We start from the raw sequence: 16,315 nt of genomic DNA, 5'->3' as shown, positions 1-16,315 counted from the left end.
AAAAAACAACAATTGAATTTCATGACAAACAAGAAACATCTCATTAAAAATAAAGTAAAATTTTAGGCACAAAAGTGCTCTAAATTCTGAATTTGCCTTTTGGCAAATTGGTGGAATGCCACACCAAGTCAGTGTCCTTGGGGCAGTGATTACCTGTCAACTACATAACCATCAATGAAAGAGCACGAAGAAACAGGAATGAGTTTGATACAGATGACAAGAAACTATACAAGGTGTATGTTATGTCAGCATAACTGAGAATCTGAATTCAAATACATTTTTCTATAAATGGAAGATAATATTCGACAGTGAAGAAAACAGAGGTGAAAAAAAATCTGTTTTACACAACTTCCAGGATGACTGGTCTCTTAATTCAAAACGATTATTCAATTCAGAATGTATTGTCACAAGAGGAGGTGCTTTGCAACATTAGCATGATCTGCTATATCAGGAAGAGTGAAGTGAAAGATGTTCTCAAATAATCTTATATTTTATAAAAAGCAGATCAGCGTTGTATTATTTGATATTTTCTGGCATTAAGATCTGGTATTATATTAAGAGACTATCCCATCTTTAGTAAAATTATTTTTAACGTTACAAGCCAACAAGTCACATACATATAATATGAAGTTTTATTTTACACAGTATCTCTTTTAAGGAAAATAGTGAGATCATCAACATTGAATTAAATAATAAGTGTGGCGTCCAAGCCATAGATTCTGGGTAAATAACAAACATTTCTTCAAAATGTAAGTCTCAATATTACAAGAAAATATTTCCCCACAAACAGAGGTACCCCTAAGGGGACAGCTAACCTGATTCGGAATCACTGCTGTCTGAAGAACTTGAATCACTGCTACTACTTTCAGACTCTGATGAGCTGCTGCTGCTGCTGGTTTCACTCAATCGGGAACCACTTCCAAGAGACTTGGCTGGTTGAGTTTTCTCAGCTACAAAATATGGAACCACATTAAAATGCCAGTAGAAATAAAGTCACAGAAACATTTGAAAACTGCCACCTACGTTTTGCTTGACGTTTTCTGGAATTTAACTGATTGTTGACATCCAGTAACCGTTTTTCCAACTCCTGTTTTTTCTGTAACTGAAGTTCTTCTTTGGACTTCATTATTTTCTTACCTGTGTGATTTAGGACAAAAAAGAGTGAGTATAATAACTCACAACTAATGAATACCAGACTAATTTCTACTAATATACAGAAAAACATACCACGAGGTTTTAGTGGTCTTTTTCTTAGACACGAAGCAACATATTTTTCTAGTTCTCTCAGTGTTGTTGTTTTCAGTGTTTCAAAGTCTATCTCTATTTCATCAGGGTTGGAATTTCTCAGTGAAGGTTCTCTTGATTGTATTATATGTACAACTTTCCCAAGTTTATCTCCAGGGAGTTTGTTTATATCCAAACTTAACTGCCTTTTCTCATCATAGTTCATAGGTTTAACATTATCTTCATCCTCCGATTTCACAGCAACGACCTGTTTCCTCTTCTTTGGCTGACTATAACAAAAATTAAATTTAGTCAAATCTGTTTTAGATAATATTATTGTTTTAATAAGCACCATAAAAGATACTTACTTGCTCTTGGACTTTAATTGCATTTGCTTAATTCTTGGATTTTCATCCCTGTTAAACTTTTCTTTCTTATTTTCCTTTTTAGATTTCTCATTCTTTTTCTTTAGCTTATGAAAAGGTACTTGGGACAGAACCTGTAGTTGTTGATGAACAGCTTTAAGCTGATAAAGGAAAAGAACATCATGGCTCTAAATAACTAAAGACACTAGAAAAATATGATGCACTCAAAAGTCGAGAGTGTCCTTCATGAAGTTCATTTCATATTACATTGCCTTCAGGTTCTTATTTCATTTCACAAATTCATTATCTTGAAGGGCATACATTAAATTACAAACACTATCATGTGCTCAAACCATAAACTTAAATATTCATCTAAAACTAGACCAAGAATAATTAACATTTTCAGGTAGTTTTAAGTTTTTAATCTTTGATATTTCAGGCCTAAGCTTAGAGCAGGTTTACATTTTATCACAAAAGGTAGCAAATGTTAAACAAAGATCTCATCCATATTTATCTCCAACTATGTCATATAAATCGTTTCAATGCTAATCAACTCATTGTGGTTAGGAATATAAATAACAGAATTTTAAAATAGATTTTTTTTGATAGGAAAGACTATTAAGCAGTACAAATATACCAATACATAGAGCTACAGTTGCTAAGTGATCTAAATATAAGAGCTTTTAATCTATAAAAAGGATTTTATAAAAGATCAGCAGCAACAGCTCATAGAAAGAATATAAAAACTTATATCAATACAATCAGCTACCTGCTCCTGAAGCTTTGCAAGGCGCTGGACTCGTTCATCTTCAGAATCACCAGAATTACCTTCAGAGGAAGACTCACTACTGCTTTCTCTACCAACTGTTTTAGTGGTATCTGTGCAACATACAGGCATAGTCTCAACAGGTTCATCTGGGATCTTTGCAAAATGCATTTCAAAAACATCCTATAATGGTGGCGTATGAAAAGAGAATAGGTTAGCACTCTCCTTGACAAAAACACCCTAAAATGGAAAATTAAGACTGTTTCAGTTTTCTGCATTCTTTATTTAACTCAGCAATATCACCTTTAACAAAAGGTAAATTTTAGTGTCATATTTTGACAATTCTATTTTTACTTATGGTAATCCTTTTGTAATATACATATATATCAAATCATTGTTGTACATCTTAAACTTATACAATGTTATATATCAATTATATCTCTATAAAACTACAAATAAGATTTACCAGAAGACATATAAGACTCATGCTTCCCTGCCTGCCAATCTTAGCAACTTTTCTCCCCTTTTCCACGTAAGATAGCCCTCTCAAGTTATATAGGGGACCTTCTCAAGGATTTGCTGCCCTGTGGTTGGTGCATGATTCCACTACCTCCCAATGGCTCAGCCTCAAAAACCCGGGCCTTCCCTTTAGTGGGTCATGGAATCCAGTCAACCCTATGTCGGATATCTACTTGTCCCCTTTTCACTAATATTTCCTCCAATATCCTCTATATGCAAGCAGCTTTATTAAAAGATTTGCTACTAAAGGATGCTATACCTCAAAAAAAAAAAAAAAAAAAGACACACCCTTCCCAATTTTTAAGAGTATAATTTATAAATTGTGTTTTACTACTTGACGGGGGAGAAGTGGGAGTGTGGCTATTCTTTATCTCTTGAGTTATAGTTCTAAAATTTCTAAACTGTGTTCAGAGGAAATGCAGGTTCAGAGCACATGTAACAAGTCACCTGGAGCATTCTGGCCATTGCCACTACTTCGTGATCTGGAGCATTGTATTTGTAGCAATTCATGAACATTAATCTAACATCTGCAGCAAAGTCATACGCATCCTTATATTCTTGCTTATCCATTTTTCTCTAAATTAAGGAAAAATTACAGAGCTCATAAACAACATAGCTCAATAATTATTTCGGCACACATATTAAGTGTTCACATTATGAATTCAAACATACAGATAATGCCAAAACAGATACCCATCGTCTAGATCTGACAAATGTTAAAATTCTGTTCTATTTGTTTCATATTTTTAGACTTTGAAAAATCCAATAAATTCTGACAAGTAGAGATAAGAAGTCATTCAAAGTAAGGAAAAGAACAGTAATAAAATCACAAAAGCAGGAAAACAGGATATTTCCAGATAATCTTGGATAGACAAGTCTGATTGCAGAAAAACAGTGAAAAGATAACTTAAACCAACCTTTAACATTCTAAATGTAAGATTTATATTAAAATTATCCTGGGAATTAAAAAACATTAAAAATTGAACAGAAGAGAAGTATCAGCACAGGTTACATTTTTAGGTAGCTGCATATAAAGTAGATAGAAGAATGGGGACGTGGAAGAGCCAGTTAGGCAGACACACTAAAAAGAAAAACAAGCAAACATATAACAAAATCCTACAGACTACTGGGCAAAATATGTGTATATTAATGGGTAATTCACAAACAAATACAAAAAGCCAACAAATAAATATAACACACCAGACCACTCATTTGTAATTAAAGAAATGCAAAACTAAAACATGAAATGATGTTCTACCAATCAGATCACTGGTGATTCGGAATGATTTCAGAGCACTAAATTAAAAGTCACCGTCTTCTTACCCTTGGAATCCTATAATAGCCTCCTAACCAGTCTCCACATTGCTGCTTGAGATATCATTCTAAGAGTCAAATATGAGGACATAATTCTCATGTTTAATGGCAGCTCTTGGCCTCTTTACAATGAGGGTGTTTCATATTCAGGCCTGTTTCCTTCCAGTCTCATCCTCCCCTAATCACTGCTTCATATTCTCCATGTTCCACGTTAGACTAAATAGATGATTCTGGATATGCTTTCCTCACCTCAAGGTCTTCCAAGTTGCTCCCCCTGCCTGGAATGTCCTATACTTAAGTCCTATTTATCCTTTAAGAATCAGTTCAGGTTTACCTAGTGCAGGTAATGTTTCATGACCTCTTAATCTGTTGATATACAGGGAAAAGTATAAAAGCATGTTTTGAAGAGAAAAATGGTTAAGTGTTTTTTCAAAACTTAAAACATGAGCTTCAGATTGAAAGTGCTAATTTCCAATCAAGATTAATAAAATTAAATGCACAACTAGAGAGAATAAAGACATATTATCTACAAAGGCACAAGTAGACTGACAGCAGATTTCATATCAGCAATAATGGATGCCAGAAATATTTTTCTAATGCTGAGGGAAAATAACTGTCATTCTAGAATTTCATAATCAAAGAATCATTCAAGAATAAAGACAAAATATAGACACATAAGTACTTGGGGATGAGCCACAAAAAGTTTGCACTTTAGCAAAAGGAAAAACAAACCAAGAGGGAAAGAATAAGATGAAAGAAACAAGGTTGAACACAATAATTAGTAACCTGTTAATAAACTTAAATATTGATGACGAAAAAATGAAACCGTTTAAAAGAACCAAACTTCTAGATAATAGAGTACAATGAGTAGTCATTCATGAGGAAGGTTGATAATAATTTTGTAAATGGTACAGTTCTGTGTTTTTAGTAGCTTCCTTTAAAATTAATATAAATGTTGCCAATAATTTAAAGCTTCCAAATCAACAATAAAGAAAACTTACCAATCCAGCAAAAAAAACAAAAAAATGGAGAGAGGGTTAGAAGCTACATAAATGCCTTACCTCAAAAAATTTTTTGAATTAGAAATATGCATTTATTATAAATATTCCTGAATATAATGAGAAAATGTCCACAATATAGTAAGTGAAAATTCAGGGTACAGAGAGATATACTGTAACTCAATATTGTGGTAAAGAACCGTGGATGTGTTTGAATAGAAAATAAAAGGATACATTTTTAAATGTACCCATGATTCACTCTAGGTGGTAAGACTACTGGTGATTTTATTTTCTTCTTTATCATTTTCTGAATTTTAAATTTTTTACAAGGACAAATTACTTTTATAATCAGGAAAAGCAGTCTTTCCTATTAAGACAATATTTACCTTGATAGTTCCAAGATCCATTGGATTTTTCACAATATCATAGTAGTTATGGAGTCCCAATGCATTAACATCAACAGGATTATAAAAGGGCCAGGCATAGGAAAAGTGTTTCTTTGCAAGCATTTCTTTAAGAATCTCACTACAGTGCCTTAATTGTTCTGTTACGTTAATACTCTGTACAATGTTATTTTCTTGCTGAGACTCTGGCAAACCATTCTTTAGCACAGTTTCTTTTATAGGTGGCATTTTCGCTGATTTTTTTTCTGTAAGTGCTGGGGAATATTCATCACTTGCTTTAACTACTGAAGTTGTAGGAGTTGTTGTATCTGCTTTCCTCTTCACACCCCTTGTAACCTAAAACAAAACAATTCAACAACAACAAAAAAACTATAACCAAGGTGACATTCAGAACGATTTTCAAACTTTTTTTGATCATTACCCTTATCGGTTAAAAAAACAAACAAAGGAAAAAACAAAGAAAGGAAAGGATTACTAACACCAAGTCTTCCATATACTAAATATTAGTATAAGTTCATTTCTCTTTCATAGGCAAAATAAATAGTTCAAATATTTTCTTCCCACACCCCAAAGAACTATCTTGTGTAAACCTTTGAGACCAATGAAATACAGAAAAAAAGTCATGATTATACCAAAACGATTTCCGAATATCTGAAATCAGCTAGGGTATACAAATTTAAAGACAGTTATCAACCCACCAAACTGTGAGTTAATAGAAGTTACATCACCAAAAAAAAAAAAAAAAAAAAAAAGAAAAGAAAGAAAAATACTACAAAAATACTAAACCTCTTCAAATTCTACCTAAGAAATCTACAGAATTTGGTTCACATCCTCGGTCCCTGTTCACAAAACGTATACAGACAAAGGGATTGATTGCTGCATGCTGAAGACCAATTATCAACTTTAAAAAGGTACAGCTATCACAACAACCAAACTTACACTGAAATCTTTTAAAGCTACAGTAAACTTACCTGGGTAACTGTTTGTGAGGTAGAGTTGGGTGGAGCACCTTGTGCCATATCTAAAGGAGAAACAGATGTTTCAGGAAATACAGGGGGAGTCACTTGCCTCTTAAATACTTTTTCCGATGCTTTAGGGGACTGTTTTTCTTTAACAGAAGAAACTGCTACATTCTGTTGGGTGCCTAGAAAGTGTGAATCAGAGTCAATATTTGAGTAAAACATAAAACTAACACATTTTTCTCTTAGTAGTCTATTTTAAATTCACTTAGTTCAGCTTTTGAGCAATATAAACATGGTAGACTCCCATTCTCCTTTGAAAACTTTCCCCACACACTTGCTGATAGTGTTAGACCAATTTAGGTATATGGGAGACTTCAAAACCTGTTACTAATGTAATGGTAGGCTGATCAATTTTACTCAAAAAGATGTCCGACTTAAATTCAGACTAAAAGACAGGTAGCTGTAAACATAAGCAAAAATTTCAGACATCCCAGGGGTATTTGAGATCCTGCTCCCTGGCATATGTCAGTTTGGCTCAAATAAACTCATAAAACGTCAAAATTTGTTTTCAAATTCTTGGAGACAAACTATATAGTACTACGTGAGGTCTTCAGAATGCTTGGCATAAATATCCAAGGATTTCAATATTGTTACAGACAGTCTATCACTGCACCAATATAGCCTTTAGACGATTCTGTCAAAGGAACAATTGTGCATGTTCTGCCCTGTATGTGCCCAGAGAATGCTATGACATTTGGATCACATCATTCTGAAGTTTATTTCACAAATCTATCTACCATCAAGGCAACTGCATTCTTCTAACTGCTCAGTGCAAAAACCTTGGAGTCATCTTTGATTCCACTTTCTCTCAAACTCAGTAATATCCAATCTATCAACAAACTCTTTGGCTCTACGTTCCTATCCAAAATCCAGCTACATACTTCTCACAAGTGGTAATTACCCTGATCCGGGGCATCATCTGTTCTCAACAGGATTATTGCAAGAGCATCCTAAGAGGCTTTTACATCCTGTAATCTATTCTCAAGATAGCAATCACAGTGAACTTTTAAAATTCAAATATTATACTTGTGCTCAATGCACAGTGACTACTAATCTTCTCTCCAAGTAAAAGCCAAAGTCCTCACAATGGCTTGTAACCACCTGCATGATCTCTCAGCCTTCTTCCCACTACATCTGCCCTCATTCCAACCTCACTTCCTATCACTCTTCCCCCTCACTTATTTCACTCCAACTTACTGGTCTTGCTGTCTTCAAATTTGGTTAAGCATAAGCAGACTATTTGCTCTGCCTGGAGCACATATCCTCATGGTTCACTATAGCTATATCGTTCCCTTCAGGCCTTTACTCAAATGTCACCTTCTCAAGCCAGCCTATATAAAAAACCCCTTTCTACCCACCACTCTCTAGTTTGTTCTCTTATTCTTATTTTTACGATGCCCTTATCACATTTGACATACAATATATAGGTATCCCTGACTCTCCATATTCTTGCTAAACAAACTCAGGAACCAAATAGATTTGATGTATTTTAAGATAGGGTTGGTATTACTCAATCACTGAGTTCTTACTAGTCATTAACTAAATTTTAGGAATCAAAAAGATTCAGACATCCTTATATGCTTTGATATTCTCCCAACCGTTGTTCTTTGAAATCAGACATGTGTAAAAAGGAATACTTACAATTACTTAATCTTATCTATTTCCTCAACTAGAACAAAAAGCTCTTCTGAGGGGAAGGGGACTAAAGGCAAGCCACTGAATGGGAGAAAATAATTGCAAATCATATTATCTGATAAAGGGCTAATATCTGAAATACAGTGGGTACCAAAAAAAAATGCATACACATTTTAAGAAAGAAAAACTGTATTAAAATTTTAATACTCAATATATACCAATAACAAAAAATGAATACAAGTCACATTTGACTTCTGCAATTACAAGAGGTGCTCAATGTGGTTACCATCAGCGTCCAGACACTTCTGAGTACAGCAAACTACTGCTTGAGCAACGTTGACCAAAGTGTCCACTTGTATACATTTTTTGGCACCCCCGGTATATATAAAGAACTCACAGAACTTAATAGCAAAAAATCAACAATCCGATTAAAAAATGGCCAGGAGATCTAATAGACATTTTTTCAAAGAAGATATACAGATGGCCAACAGGTACATAAAAAGATGCTCATTACTAATCATCAGAGAAATACAAATCAAAAACCACAATGAGATATCACCTCACACCAGTCACAATGGCTATCATCAAAAAGACAAGTTTTGGTGAAAATGTGAAGGAAAGGGAACAGTACACTGTTGGTGGGAATGTAAATTGGTATAACCACTAGGGAAAACAGTATGGAGGTTTCTCAAAAAATTAAAAATAGAACTACCATATGATCCAGCAATTCCACTTCTGGGTATTTATCCAAAGAAAAAGAAAACACTAATTTGAAAAGATATCTGCACCCCCACATTCACTGCATCATTACTTACAATAGCCAAGATATGGAAACAACCTAGGTCTCCAGTGATAGATGAATGGATAAAGAAACTGTGCCACATAGATACAACGGAATATTATTCAGCCACAAAAAATCTTGCCATGTGACAACATGGATGGACCTTAAGGGCATTATGTAAAGTGAAATAAATCAGACAGAGAAAGACAAATACTGTATGATCTCTCTTATATATGGAATCTAAAACCAAACAAACAAACAAATGAAGCTCGTAGATAAGAAAACAGAGTGCTGATTGCAAATGGGTGAGCTTTTTTGTTTTAATTTAAATAAACTGAATGAAAAATTTAAAAGGAAAAAAACCCAAAACCAAGCTCTGCATCACCCCACACTAAAAGTCTGTATCTCAGACACTTAAATGTATACTTTATACTTACAACCACAAAAGCTAAGTCTTTCCCTGACATTATAGGTGAGAAAATTAACATGGAATGATAAAGGAACTTAAAAGTTATACAGCTTGAGTGAAGCAAAGATAAACCAACATTTGATCTATGACAATCTGGTTAACCTCTACAATAAATCCATTTGACTAATTCAGAATAATTTTGTAATTTCATATTTAAATATTATGATTATTAGCTGTAAACTGTTTCCCTCTAAAGTTTTTTTGAGTTAATAAAAAGAGATGTCAGACGGTAACATTTCATTCATATGGGATCTTTTGTTACAGAGAACATTGGCAATTTTGACCCTCTTATTAGTATAGCAGACATAAGATCCACTAAAAATAGTAATAGTGGTGATGATTTATTGGGTTTGGATGCTTACTATGTGAATGGCACTACGCTATCAGAAACCTGGCTCCCAGGTCATAATCAATGCAATCTTCCCTTATCTCATATGATAGCTATCCTTGTGCTCAAGCTTTAGCAGACTGTTTAAACCAACATTTTATACCAATAGAATAGGATGTAGAAAGACTTCTGGATGTCTCCTTGAAGATTTATTATTAAGTTCTAGCCATTATATTTATACACACACACACACACACACACACACACACACACACACACACACTCATATATATATATATGAAAGAGAAAGAAAGAGAACATAAATCTTTTACTGGCTTACCTTTCTTTATTCTTTCCTTACCACCCACAACTTGCTCTTCTTGTGGCATGTGAAATAATTTCTGCTTAAACAACTTCTCTAGAGCTTGTGCCATAAGAACAATGTCATCTCCAGGCTAGAAAAAATGTAAAATATACCGTAAGTCTATACAGTATGGTTGCTATACCAAGTTTCTATAATTCAGGCTCTTGTAGAAGGCAATAACAAAGTACTGTTAGATAGTATGTATTAAACAATATTTATCACTTCTAAATTAAATTTACACACACACACACACACACATACACACACACACACACACACACACACAGAAGGTGCCAAAAAAAAATGTATACAATTTTTAAGATAACATCTCTTAAAATGTGTATACAGGGGCAGCCGGATGGCTCAGTTGGTTAAAGTGTAAGCTCTGAACAACAGGGCTGCTGGTTCGATTCCCACATGGGCCAGTGAGCTGCGCCCTCCACAACTAGACTGAAGACAATGAGATTCCGGAGGGGCAGCTGGATGGCTCAGTTGGTTAGAGCATGAGCTCTCACCAGGTTACTGGTTCAATTACCACAAACGGCAACTGGACTTGTAGCTGAAGTCCGTCCTCCACAACTAGAATGAAGGACGATGACTTGGAGCTAATGGACCCTGGAGAAACACACTGTTCCCCAATATTCCCCAATTAAAAAAAAAAAAAGAAAAGAAAAGATTAAAAAAAAACGTGTATACATTTTTTTTGGCATGTCCGGTATATGTACATACCAAGGGTGCCAAAAAAATGCACACACAATTTAAGAAAGGAAAATTGTATTAAAATTGTAAAACTCAATATATACCAATAACAAAAGATGAATACAAGTCACGTTTGACTTCTGCAATTACAAGAGGAGCTCAAAGTGGTTACCATCAGCGTCCAGACACTTCTGATTATGGCAAACTACTGCTTGAGCAACATTGACTAAAGTGTCCACTTGGCATCCTGAGTGTACACACACACACACACACACACACACAGTAACACTGATAATTATCTTGGGAGCAAATCAAAATCTATTATATTATAGTTCAGTGTCACAAGTGATTTTGAATAAATACGGTATGTTTTAAAATGTTTAGATATCATAGAAGAGCTTGAAAAGGATGTAGTATTCCTGGGAACAGGAATACTATATGGAGGAAAAATTGAATACAAAAATCCAATTTTATAGATGAAAGCAAACGTGAAGATTATATTCAAAATGTCCACATACATTATCATACACGCTAATACATTAACACAAGTGCAAATACTACTACTGGGATATTACAGAGAATATGTCTGATCTTTAAATCAACTTATTATGAAGTTTAGAAGTATATAATTTGTTTGGTTTCTTAGGTTATGGCTGAGATCCATACCATGAAAATCTAAGCAAGATTAGTGTATAATCTTACAAGTAAAATGGCAGAAGTGCAGTAGAGAACACTGAACTAATACTTTACTCACAGCAAACAACTATCATTGGTATTTCATTTTCTAAAATATGTTATTACAGCTATTCAAGTAGAAATATAGCTAATAGATTGAATAAATAGACATGAAAATTATGAAATCTGATGAAAAAACATTATCCTTAAAAGTACGTAAAATACTTCAAATTAAGACTTGAAATCTGAAATCAGCATGCTTGTCTAAACACATCTCCTATATGTAACAGTAAAGAATTAGCAAATATAGCATAAGGCTTACATACCTTGTTATATAAATAACAATTTGAGAACATTTTGTTGAAGTCTTCTATACATTCTGAAGCTTGCACATAATATTTATGTTCCAAGCGCTTCTTAATTGTACTTAAATCCATTGGGTTTTTTATAATGGTATAATAATCCTGTGGTTTCAAAGAAGACATTATAAATGTATTAAGAATGAATGCACTACAACTATTGGCATACAGAGAAATTTAAGAAACTACACACCTGTAACTAGAGAGAACAATTGACTACCTTTAAAAAGCTGTAATCTGGACACCAAAACCATTAGTAATGAGAAACAAAGTTGATTGCCATGACATTATTTTTCAGAGGAAAAAAGAGCCAATAAACAAAGAATAACACAAGAATGTAAGAATGGAAACCATTCTGGAAAATTAAAATATGAAGGGCATGAAGAAAAATAAACTAGTATTTGTGGAATCTGACAGATCCAGAGTACAATCCCAGCACCATGGGTGCTAGCTGTATTACAGATTACTTAGCGATTCTGTTAGCAGATGGCTGCAAATGCCTAACCTAACTAAGACCTAAAGTTGAATTCTGTGCATGATGCAACTAAGCCTGCCAGGAAGTGTCAAGAGTGACTTCATGGAGAAGGTAATATTCATGACAACCCTGCTTTAACAAGAACAGTATGTACTATAATTTACTACAAACTGTTAAAATAAGAATTTCAGTGCTCAGGGGCCGGCCCGGTGGCTCAGGCTTAGAGCTTTTAACTCTGAAGACTGCTGGTTCGATTCCCGCATGGGCCAGTGGGCTCTCAACCACAAGGTTGCCGGTTCGACTCCCGCAAGGGATGGTGGGCTGTGCCCCCTGCAACTAGCAACAGCAACTGGACCTGGAGCTGAGCTGCGCCCTCCACAACTAAGACTGAAAGGACAACAACTTGAAGCTGAATGGTACTGTCCACAACTAAGATTGAAAGGACAACAACTTGACTTGGAAAAAAGTCCTGGAAGTACACAGTTCCCCAATAAAGTCCTTTTCCCCTTCCCCAATTAAAAAAAAAAAAGGTAGTGCAATTGGGTGTCCATAGAAACAAACAAATGAAACATGACCTAGGCCTGACACTTTATACAAAAAGTTAAGTCAAAATGGATCATGGACATAAATGTAAAACTATAAAACTTAAAAAAAAAAAAAGAATTTCAGTGCTCAGAAAAAGGAGTTTTGGTTAGGTAAAAATACTCATTGGGACATTCTTCAGTGGCATTGAAAAAATATATTAAATATATTTGATAATATTATTAAATATATTTTATTAAATATATTTTATAATATTCAGGACCAGTTTATTTCTTTCAGAATTTTACAAGGTTTTGTTTCTCTGTTTTTAACTAACATAATTTTAAGACATACTTACAGGCAACTTGAGTTTCACAGCATCCACAGGCTGCTGAAAAGGCCAGGAAAAGCTATGCTTCCATAAAGCCTTCAGGACAACTTTTTGTAGATACTGTAGTTTATTTGTCAATCGTCCATTTTTCTTAGTGTTCACATACTCTGGTGGTGGAGGGTTAACAATAGCTGTTTGTCTACTTGGCAGAGACATTCTTAACTGCTTCAAATCCGGATATTCTAATGTTTTCTACAAGTATATGTCCTAAAAAAAAACACATACACACACACAAACTGAGTTACCGTCAAAGTACTTTTTAAATGGTTTCTATAGAAACTGAAAAGTGTTATTCAACAGTAACAGACAGCATATTTTTAAAGTATATAATAATTTTTAAAAAGCCAAATAAGTGAATTCATTTTTAAACAAATACAAACCTTTTCTATATGAGTAATAAAAGTTGTTTCATTCTATACGCCTTAGTTTTGGATTATTTAAGTTATTTCAATCTTTTACAGTATTTCTGCCTTTCTAAAACAAATAGGTCTTACTAGGAAAAGTCTGTACATTCCTGGTTAGAAAAAATAACAGGGAATGTTAAAGGTAATATCAGTATATAGTGTACAATCATTAATTCAATGAAGGGAGAAAGGTAAAACAAAGGCTTTTTCTGGCTAATTTGAATAAAACGATTTTAAAACAATTATAAGAAAAATGACAAGTGTTAAAATACTACTCTTGAGTGCATATTACTACACTTAAAATAAAATACTTTAAAACTTCATGAGTTATTTTAAAAAGACCGCATCTAACATAACTAGACAGCATTATTGTTTTAAGGATAAAAGAGGAAAGGTACTACCAAGTTTGTCAGTAAAATGAAAAGTATGATTATCAAATAAATTATCCATTTTTAGAGGTCAGTGTTACATTTAACCAATATATCTGTTTGCATTAAAGCAGTGTTAGTTCTCAACTCTTTCTGTGTATTAATCACTTGTGGATCTTTTTTAAAATTAATTAAATTTTTTGAGTGACACTAGTTAATAAAATTATATAGGTTTCAAGTGTACACTTCTATAATATACCAATATATTGCCTTGTGTTCACCAAAGTTTTAAACCTCCTTCAGTTACCATATATGTGACCCCCTTCATTATCTTCTACCTTTCCTTCCCCCCCCTTAACTTCTGGTGATTACTTATCTCTTGTTTTTGTTTGTCTTCTTTGTTTGCTACTTTGTTTTATATGCCACATGGGTGAAATCATATGGTTCTTGACTTTTTCTGTCTTATTTCGCTTAGCATGATAATCTCAAGATCCATTCATGTTGTCGCAAATGGTAGATCTTCTTTTAATTGTGGTAAAATACATATAGCATAAAATTTACCATCTGAACATTGTTAAGTGGTGTTAAGTACACATATTTTTGAGAAACTAATCTCCAGAACTTTTTCATCTTGCAAAACTGAAACTATATACCTATTAAAAAACTCCTCATTCTCCCTCCTCCCCAGCCCCTGGCAACCAACATTCTATTTGCTGTCTCTATAAATTTGACTACTTCAGCTGTCTCATGTAAGTGGAACTATACAGTATTTGTCTTTTTGTGACTGCCGTACTTACCTTAGCATAACACTCAAGGTTCATCTGTATTGTAGCACATGTCAAAACTTCCTTCATTTATAAAACTTTATATATAGATATATATACATATATATATCTATATATATGCCATATTTTGTTTATACATTCATCAGTGGATACTTTGGTCCTTCTCTTGGCTATTGTGAATGTTGTGAACATGAACGTATAAATATTTAAGATCTTTCTTTCAATTCTTATGGCTATATCCCCATAAGTGCATAATTGTTGGATCACATGGTAGTTCTAGTTTTAATTTTTTGAGGAATCCCATACTGTTTTCCATAGTGGCGGCACTGTTTTATATTACCACCAACAGTCTATAGTGCTCGTTTCTCCAGATCTGCACAACACTTGGTATTTATTATGTTTGTTTAAAAGTAACAGTCCTAATTGGTGTGAGGTGTGGATCATTTTTAAAACAGCAATCAATGCCCAGGCCCCAACTTCTAGAGTTAGGGCTTGGGAATGAGTTTCGTTTGCTTTTTTCAGGTTCCTTGGTGCTGCTGATCGGTAGCCAGAATTAGGAACTCCCGCATTAAAATGAACTAACTTGGAGGTGATTACCAATCTTATAATTTACTCCATCTCATTTCACTTTTCTTTTCATGTTATACACATATGAACTGGAACTTGCACAATCATTGAGAACAAAGGGGATATTCTAGAGTGTTTCAACTGAAATTGGCTCTTATTGTGGTTTTCTATTTAAAGCTAGCCTACTTTTTGAGTGTTCCAATCAATACACCCTCCCTCCTCCATCAAGCTAACCCCTGCAATGACTTCTATCATCATAGATTAAGTTTAGTGACTACTTTTGAACTTTACATATGGTAGTTTTACTATGTATTATGTTGTATCTATCTTTCATCAACATTGTTTGTGAGATTTAGCCATGTTATTGCCTATGTTGTTCGTTCATTTTCATTGCTGTATAGTATTCTACTGTAGAATTATACCATAATTTATCCATTCCAACTAGGACTTTTGTGTTGTTTTCAGCTTTTGACCATGACAAATAATGCTGTTATGAACATGGTTATAGTGTACATGCATTATGTTGGTTATAAACAAACTCAGAAGTGAAATTGTTGTCACAGATTGTGTGTTAATGCTCATCTAAGGAGAAACTGCTCTAAATTAAGACATAATAACCAAACTCAACTTATTCTATATCAAATCTTAGCGATAGGCTACTAAATATGTTTTTGGGATTAGGGAATTGTTCTTTTTGTTAGGTGTGAGAATATGGTGATTGTGTAGGAAAAATGTTTAAATGTATTCTCAAAAACATTGGTGTTGAATAGTCACATCTGTAAAGTACGTTTAAATGGCGTTGGGGGAAAAAAAACCTATAAAGACAAGCAAACATGGCAAAATGTTGACAATTGTTGGTAGATATCTAGTACTCTTAGTAC

General features: G+C 33.8%; 1 protein-coding gene and 1 pseudogene across 1 annotated transcript in view; one reads left to right on the top strand and one right to left on the bottom strand.

Moving 5' to 3' along the window:
* Positions 1-13,466, bottom strand: part of BRDT (bromodomain testis associated) — a 40,955-nt gene extending 27,489 nt beyond the window's left edge. The window contains exons 1-11 of the mRNA XM_019752343.3: positions 13,278-13,466; positions 11,890-12,027; positions 10,166-10,280; positions 6,562-6,734; positions 5,573-5,926; positions 3,322-3,450; positions 2,359-2,538; positions 1,593-1,750; positions 1,228-1,514; positions 1,024-1,137; positions 816-950 (exon numbers count right to left, since the gene is read on the bottom strand). Of these exons, the coding sequence (XP_019607902.3) occupies positions 816-950; positions 1,024-1,137; positions 1,228-1,514; positions 1,593-1,750; positions 2,359-2,538; positions 3,322-3,450; positions 5,573-5,926; positions 6,562-6,734; positions 10,166-10,280; positions 11,890-12,027; positions 13,278-13,466 (1,972 nt within the window). The remainder of the gene's footprint in view (positions 1-815; positions 951-1,023; positions 1,138-1,227; positions 1,515-1,592; positions 1,751-2,358; positions 2,539-3,321; positions 3,451-5,572; positions 5,927-6,561; positions 6,735-10,165; positions 10,281-11,889; positions 12,028-13,277) is intronic.
* LOC141572595 (U6atac minor spliceosomal RNA) lies at positions 2,547-2,643 on the top strand (annotated as a pseudogene).
* Positions 13,467-16,315: the final 2,849 nt, after the last annotated feature.

The sequence above is a fragment of the Rhinolophus sinicus genome, chromosome 14 (genome assembly GCF_057876585.1).
Source record: "Rhinolophus sinicus isolate RSI-liver-muscle chromosome 14, RSI-T2T, whole genome shotgun sequence".
NCBI classification, from domain to species: domain Eukaryota; kingdom Metazoa; phylum Chordata; class Mammalia; order Chiroptera; family Rhinolophidae; genus Rhinolophus; species Rhinolophus sinicus.
Note: the sequence above shows the minus strand (reverse complement) of the source record. Positions and strands in the feature narration are given on the sequence as shown.